General features: G+C 30.7%; 1 protein-coding gene across 1 annotated transcript; it reads left to right on the forward strand.

The window, feature by feature from the left end:
* Positions 1-364: 364 nt before the first annotated feature.
* Positions 365-3,284, forward strand: HELRODRAFT_173714 (hypothetical protein; the record flags this gene model as incomplete). Its single annotated transcript, XM_009020318.1, has 7 exons — positions 365-396; positions 646-859; positions 1,400-1,566; positions 1,661-1,892; positions 2,051-2,350; positions 2,758-2,895; positions 3,138-3,284. 7 exons carry the CDS (start codon positions 365-367, stop codon positions 3,282-3,284), a joined length of 1,230 nt encoding a protein of 409 aa, XP_009018566.1.
* Positions 3,285-9,161: the final 5,877 nt, after the last annotated feature.

Raw genomic sequence — 9,161 nt, forward strand, 5'->3', positions numbered from 1 at the left:
AGCCATAGAAATATCAAACACACACACAGGCACTAACACGCGCACACATGCACATATAGACATATATACACACGCACACATACACACACGCACACATACACACATTCATCTTATTTGAAAGCAAGTTGGGTTAGCAACACACCTTTGAGATTAATAATTCATCACTATTTTCAGGTACATTGAACAATACGAAACAACTAGCTCATTTTTTTCTTTTGTTTAAGCAGACGCAAGACATATTTTATATAATACGCAATTTATTATTTTTCAATTTATTTAAAAAAAGAGTAAAATAACATTTATAATTATTTACTTTAAATGCCTAGCTATTTAAAAATTTCACTGTAGTGGAGAGATTCTTGACATGGGCAGCACTCCATCAAATATCAAAAAAGGGTCTGCGGTTTTTCAATCATTTAAATTAAATAAACAATTAAATTTTATAAAATATCTTTTATCAACTAACTAACCTAGCACTAGTTAAACTGACACATCAACAAAGTATTCATTATTACAAAAAAAAATTATATTCTTCTATTATTTCGTTACATTTTAACAATTATTAGCAGAGATATCATTTTATTTGACAAAAAAACTTCATAACAATAATTTCGACTATTTTTATTGCAAAAACATTCCACTCAGAAACCCAGCAAGCTGTCGTGTCATAATGGTAGAGCCCCAAAAAAATGAGAAAGATGGCGATGATAAGAAATCTTCTCGCTGGAATGTTAAACAACAGGCTCCCAGACAAATTAATGACGAAAAAAAACTAGCTAAGAAATCTCAAAGCAATCTAATGTTTGAAATTGACGATGAAACTTACTGTTTGGTATTAGCCGCAGAGGAGTTTCACGAGGTAAAACAAAACGTTTTTTAGTTTTTCATAAATAATATAAAATGAATTGTTGAGAATAAGTTTTTGCCATGATACAATCCCAGAAAGTTATATATAGTTTTGTTTTATATCGGTGGTGGGTAAACTGCGCTTTGCTTTGTTCGCCAATCTTAAAAAATTCTCCTCCGGGTCGAAAAAATTTTGCTATTTAAGTACATATGCGGCCCTTCAAAAGTAAAATAGTTCTTAATGCGGCCCTCACAGCAAAAACTTTGCCCACCCCTGTTTTATATCATACAACAACATCCTTTAACTAGTTTATAGATTAGACTGGCTAAATAACATGTTGCTGAAATACATCAAAACTAAAAATGTATATATCTAAAAAGAAATTTAAAAAGTGAACAATTCCAGTAAGAAACATGACAAAAAAATTTCCAATTATAAATAACAACGCAAAACCATTTCGAATAATCGAACTATATGATAATATTTTGACAACTTACTTACTAGCAAATGATGGGGCGTGTCGATATGATAGTATTTTAACCACTTTACTAGCAAATAATGGAGCATGACGATACGATACGAGCCATGTCGGAAGTCGATACGATACACGATAACACGGATTTCGTATGCGAACTCCTTGATCTCAGAAGTCATCTGCATGGGGAGTTGATCCGCATTGAAGAGTTACTTGCTCAAGATGATTCCACCTTGCAGGCACAGTTTAAATTTTTTTTTAATTATCTTAAAATTTTCCTCTTTCTAAAAAATTTTTTTTCGACAGAACTTTAAAACGGATTTCTTTAATCTCCAGAGCCTGAACCAGTACGAAGTTTCCAACATGGACGTCATCGATAAATTGAAAGAAATTCGAGATCAGACGAAATTCGTGAAAGAATCGCTGAATAGAAATAACTGGAAACATAACAACGGTAAAGCTGGCGGTCACTTTGTGCCCTTCAATGGAGACCTTGCGCAAGATTTTAGTAGCTACGAACTGCCCAGCCACATATATACCATGAACGAACTCAAAGAACTTCATAAAAAAGTTGTAACTCAAGCAAAAATCCCTATTTTAACATTTAGTTCAATAAAACGTTCATATTTTCCTACTAAAAACTTTTTTCAAAACATCAATTCAAACTATTTCAATCCGAGTTCATTGTGAATCCTAATATCATTAAAAAAAATGATCTACCAAAACAGGAAGAGGAATTATTGTGCGAGAGGTTTGCCCTGCTGATCGCCGACAACCAGGACACTGATGAGGACGTAACTAAAATCCTGGCCGAACACACCTACCACGTCCAGGCGATGAAAATCAAGCAAGACATTCAGAAAAATAAGCTAGATCTCATTCTATACGAGCAGGATTCCACGCCGAGGGCCCGCGAGAGACACGTCCAATCGAAGCAGAAATACATCGGCGGCTTGAGCGAGGCGAAGAAAAATAGAAATCTCGTCGTTAAGCATGAATATCGGCGTTTCTCGATATTTAGAAGAGATGTAGGGAGTAAAATTTATAATTTTAGTCATTTAAATCTCATTTTTTACTACATTTAAATATAATTTTTTAATTATTTTAGTATAACCTTTTGCTACGATCAATTAAATTCAGTAAGCAGGCTTATTTCAAATATGTCAGTAGATGTCACACAATTAGTGCTGTACAATTTAATTCTTTTTTAAGTATTTCACAGAAGTTTCAAACCAACAAATACTCGTCAGATGTCGTTGCTTTGCATTCAAACCCAGTTTCTGCAACACCAATTCCAGACATCTTAGTCATTACATAATCACGTTCCTCAAACTTCTATTTAGAATTTTCAGTATCTGTAGTTTTAGCGATACATTTTAAACCTAACCATAAAAATGTAATATAAATATCATTCATGATTCAAATCATTCTCAAGGAATCGAGCGAAGATAAACTGAAGAGTATAATAAAATCCTTGGAGGAGATGAGGGATAGAAACGAACTGACCCAAGAATCACTACTCAACATATTAACCAGGTACAACTTGGTACCTACCAACGGATCAAATGCTAAGGTTCGAAATATTTATTAATAATTATATTATTAATTATAATATTTATTTATTAATAATTATATTATTAATTGTAATAAAAATTGTGATGATGAAGATGATGATGGTTGTAATAATGAAAAATTGTAAAACGAACAAATCTATAAAAATAAACTTAAACATAATAATCGAAATTTTAAAACCAAACCAATAAAAATATTTGAAAGAATAAATTTTAAAAAGAAGAACCTTCTAACTTGCTAAAGGTTCCACAAGAAGGCACCTCCAGAACGAGGGCCAGCATCATCATTCACGACAGCATGGAGATCAAAAGACAACTGCAACTAAGGAGGAAGGAGATGAAGAATATGATGGAGGCGAAACTTAAGCAACAACTAGCCACTAAACGTTGACCAAACACAAGAAGATATTTTGGAACCTTTGAAAAATTAAAAGGTTCCATAAATTGATTGAAACTTTTGTGAAATTAAAAGGTGCCATCTAGCCTCTCATTTAACGAACTGAATAGCTCTGATTCTAAATCGTTAAGAAATGAAAATTAACGTGAAGAAAACAATGACTGTGAAGCTGAATTCGTTTACTGTAGACGAATTTTATAAACTTTAATTTAAACAGTTGTTTTCATAAAATCATAACTATAATTAATGTGATTGTAATTATGTTGGCTGTTATGTTGGCTGTTACATTGCAAAGTTGGAAAGCACAACTATTTTAAAATATTTTTAAATTATCGACAACAACTTGATCAGCATGAAGAAGCACGCATTGATTTTTAAACGTCTTTATTTATATTTTATCCAAAAATCATCTAATATTATTACATACATAGTATGGAATATCTAAAGCTATTTTCACAACTTTCATTCAAAAACTAGTCTTAAATGCAAATTCAACTTTACAATAAAATAATCTCTGAAATACATCGTTTAAAAATCAAAAGATAGAGTAAATTTTCTTATAATAAGCGATTTAGTGCCCTCTTCGTGATCCAACGCGTCGGAACTTTTCTTGTTTGAGGTGTTCAGAGGAGTTTATCGAATGACAGATGGACACTCCAATGTTCACATAATAACTGTAACCCCAATGTTGTCAGATCAAAGTTATGTTAAAGTGCTATAGTTTAATTCCTAGGCTTCAATTGCGTTTCATTTCAGTAATGTATAATGAATTAATTTATTTCAATTTTTTGAAACAATCACAAACATGATATCGTTTAAGAGAACAAAAATTATTACGTCAACTTTACATAAATTATTATCCAGCGTTGATGCTATACGAAGTCATTAAATAACAGGGCTATTAAGGGAGTTGGAGTTTGTATATGTGTTTTGGAGTCAGTGTGTGTGTTTGTACGAACTGGAGTGTGTTGTTCGTATGTGTGTGTGTGTGTGTGTGTGTGTGTGTGTGTGTGTGTGCGCGCGTTCAGAAATATGAACAAATTTTTGTTTGAGTTGAAAAGAAAGTGATAAGTAATATTTTATTTCATGATTACAAAGTTGTATATGACTTTGTTTATAGCTATTGTAATATTTTATTTCATGATTACAAAGTTGTATATGACTTTGTTTATAGTTATTTTAAAGTGTAAAAGGCCTTCATTCTTGTGCTATTTGCTTAATGTTCATTATTATTTTTAACACCTGAGATGGATTAATCAGCCTCGAATAAAAATAATTTTACATTTTCAAATAAGAATCTGAAAAAAAAATTTCAGACATCGAATCCGGTGAATCCGTGCTCCATGCGTGCTATATACCTAACACGTATACATACATATATAATTATATGTATATACATATACATATATGTGTGTGTGTGTGTGGTTTGTGTGTGTTTGTGTGTGTGTGCGTGCGTGTCTGAGCGTATGTATACACAAACGATACATAATATATAGTAAATGGTGAATGTTAACACTAAATTCATTCATATAGCTATTGTATCTATATATACACTGTACATACACAAACACAGACACATATATACTCATTCACACACGCACACACACACACACACATACAAGTAAATATATACGTATATGTATGTATGTATGTATGTATGTATGTATGTATGTATGTATGTATGTATGTATGTATGTATGTATGTATGTATGTATGTATGTATGTATGTATATAGATATATATACAGCCTCGCTGCATTGCATTATGCTTATGTTATTGATCAATTGAGATTTCTCGTTTTTCCATCTTTCATTTTTAGCAAGATTCGAAAAAAATATTTATTCATTTAAAATAAATTTTACTTTCCAAGATAAGAAAGTATGTGTCCATTTAGTTGTTTTTCATTTACTAATTAGATTATTTATTTACTTAAATTATGAAACTAATTGGTGGTTATTACGATGTTATATCTAGTTTATAGTTGAATTTGTATGATATATTCAACCTTGAAAATGTTTTTATATATTTGTGATAAGCCTTTAAGATATTAAGATACTGGAAATAAAATGATTATTACGACTAATAAAAGAATAATATGTAATATTTCTAATGATAGTATTGTGAAATAAAATGATATGATTCATTTTTTTAAAGATTTTCCAGAAAAAAAAACAATTTTCTACTCTGAAAATGATAAACTCATTCCTCTACATCATCGTCTTTGTCGGTTCTTTTGCATCCGCACAAGAAAGTAAGTTCTTTAGTATTTTTTATCATTTAATTTTGTTATTTATCAGTATTCGTTATCAGAACTATTTGCAGTAGTAGTAGTAGTAGTAGAGGTAGTAGTAGTAGTCGTCGTCGTAGAAGTAGTGGTGGCAGCCACAGCAGCAGCAGTAATAGTAATAGTGGTTCAAGTTACGTTAGTTTAATAGACGTAAAATTTTGACACACGCTGTTCAACTTAAGAACTATTGTTTCGAAATAATGAAAAAAAAATTCATATATCTAACTGTCTAATACCTCAATTATGTATTATAGACAACAACAACAACAGCTTCAATTAGAGTTGAAACACTCCACTAGATGTACAGGTACACACACAAATACACACACCAACATATACATATCCACATTTACACACAAACACATGTGTATATTTGTTAATGTATTTATGTATTGTATACGTGTAAATACACATAAATACCTTACACATACCTACACACACATACATACACGTACCAGTCCACGTTTATAATTTAGAAACAACGAGGATTCGAAACCAGTTAGCGCTGATTAGGGAACTCTTGCTGATAAAATCAGCATGAAATTAATTAAAATGAAAAAAATTATATTAATAAATGAATAAATATAAATAAATTAAAAAAATAAATAATTTTTCTGGAAAGAACAAAATGAAAATATGTACTTAAATCATCTTCATCCCAAACCAGACATAAATCGATGGAACAATTTAACGCTACTATCTCTACTGTTTTTTTTTCTGTTTACTAACAGCAACAACACAACAACAACACTACAACAACACAACAACAACACAACAACAACAACGATAACAACAACACAAAAACAACACAACAACAACAAAAACAACAACAACAATCTTTATCCCTTCCCTAAAGGTATAAACGCCCATGAGGGGTTCGACGTCGGCATGCAGGCGGGCATAGCCCTGGCCATCTGCTTCACCATCCTGGCTACGTTCGCCATCACGGTCAACGTCATCAAGAAGAAGTGTGTCAAGACCATTCCCTAAGAGAGTGAGTGAGTGAGAGATTGAGAAGTGAAAGTGCGAGAGAGAGAGAGAGAGAGAGGGGGGGGGAGATAAAACTAGAGAAGGAATGAAAGGTGAATGAGTGAGAGATTGAGTGAAAGAGAGAGAGACAGGATAAAACGAGAGAAGGAATGAAAGGTGAATGAGTGAGAGAATGAATGAATGAAAGAGAGAGAGAGAGAGAGAGAGAGAGAGAGAGAGAGGACAAATGACAAATGATGTGCAAGTTGTAGGGTGAAAAACGGAGAAAGAAAGAGAGAGATTAAGTAAATTGGTGTGATAAGAAGTCATGTTGAGACGATGATAAGAAGAAAAAAAAAGAGAGAAAGAGAGAGAGAGGGAGAGAAAGAGAGAAAGAGATCGTTTAAGGTAATGCGTCGAATAATCTGAATTATGATGAATGGATAGATTGAATATATGGAATATATATATTCGGTAATTTAATATTTATGCTTGTGACGATGATGATGTAATGATTGGGTAATGATTATGACGATGATAAGGATGATGATGATGACGATGATGGTGATGAAAAAATGATTGAAATATATACATGTATGTTCTTTGTTTAGTTCATTTAATTAGTTATCCAACTGAATCAAATTGACAACGTATCAGAGTTCATATTTTACGACTGGTGTTGTAGTTTTTTTCAGTAGTAGATAAAATGACTTTTTTTATACTCAAATAAATGAATGAATGAACGAACGAGTGAATGAATGAATATATGAATGAATGAATGAATTAATTAATTAATTAATTAATTAATGAACGAATGAGTGCATAAATGAATGAATGCTTGATTTAATTCACGAGTAAATCAAGCGTTATAATTTTGGATGAGTAATCAAAAATCGTTAAAGTTTTATTTATTTAGTATGTCTTTAGTGCTGCACTTTAAACTTGTCTGCACCAACACACACACACACACACACACACACACACACACACACACACACACACACACACACATATATATATATATATATATACAAAAACACACAAACATACACACATACATACACACACACCCAAATACGTACGTAGTTATATTTCAACATCAAAAACATGCTGGTACAAATTTTGATTTTATTATCATGGCTGGAGTAATAATAATGAATAATAATATAATAATTTTTTTTATTATTAATGATATTATTATATAATAATAATTATTATTATTACTAAATTATTATCGTTATTCGCATATACTTAATTGCATCTTACTCTAGTCGTTCTGTAGTTAATTTTTGGGCTAAGGAAATATGATTTCATAACAAATCACAAATAATAATAATAATTACAATAATAATAATAATAATAATTATTATAAACATTATTATTAATAATAATAATTATTATAAACATTATTAATAATAACGATATGAGATATTGTTTGGATGACGAACAACAAACATTTAGAAAATAATAGCCCTATGTATTTATCAATCCGTTAGCACGTCTATTTATCCATTCATTTATTTGATCATTCTTTTATTCAATACATTCATTCATTTATTCATTCGTTCGTTCGTTCGTTCCTTCATTCATTCATTCAGCGTTCATTCACTCGTAAATTCCCTGATTCGTTTATTGATTGAAACATTTCATCCATCCATCTATACATTTATTCAATCACTCATTTGTTTGTTCACTCATTCATTCATTCACTCATTCATTCGTTCATTCACTCATTCACTCGTTCATTCATTTTTTGAATTTTCTTTCTTACCTCTTGATTCTTTTATAAACAGCGCGAATTTTATTTCAACATCTTATCATTTCAAGGCTTTTAAACTCTAATCACATTTTCTCGATGGTCTTGTTGCTTTTTTTTCAAATAATATTATTATTATTATTGCTATTATTTTCCTTTTTATTATTATTATTATTGTAATTTAGACTTGAACTCGCCAAATAGAGATAATTATGACTTTGATGATGCTGATTAAATTTTCGTTGTCTTTAATTTCAGCGTCATTTCTCGAATGAAAATAAAAACATTAAACGATTGTTATTATTTTCGTTATTGTTGTTTAAATATACATTAAATGAATGAATGAATGAATTAATTAATTAATTAACAAATGGTAGAATGATGAATGAATAAATTAATAAATTAACAAATGAATGAATGCAGGAAGGAACAAAGCGTTAATGTAACTGATGGTAATAATTATGGTTTTATTACTATTTAAAGTTCTTCTTTTTATTATTATTATTTATTGTTGGTACTGTTCTTATTATTATTAATAGATATTTTAAAAAATGGATGGTTGATGTTATAGTTCTTGTTAGCCAGCTAGTTGGTTGGTTGGTTGGTAGTGAAGGACAGTCGATTAGATGATAAGCTGATTGAACAATTGGTAGAATAAAAAATAGGCTGATTGATTGGTTAATTGATTGGTTGGTTGATTGGTTGGTCAGTCGGTTGGTGGAGTGATTGGTTTGTTAGTTGGTTGTTTGATCGGTTGGTAGAATGGTTGGTTAATTGTTTGGTTGGTTGATTGGTTGGTTGATTGGTTAGTTGATTTTGATAGCTGATTGATTTGGTTGACTGATTGGCCCATTGAACC

Source organism: Helobdella robusta (assembly GCF_000326865.2).
Source record: "Helobdella robusta unplaced genomic scaffold HELROscaffold_27, whole genome shotgun sequence".
NCBI lineage: Eukaryota > Metazoa > Annelida > Clitellata > Rhynchobdellida > Glossiphoniidae > Helobdella > Helobdella robusta.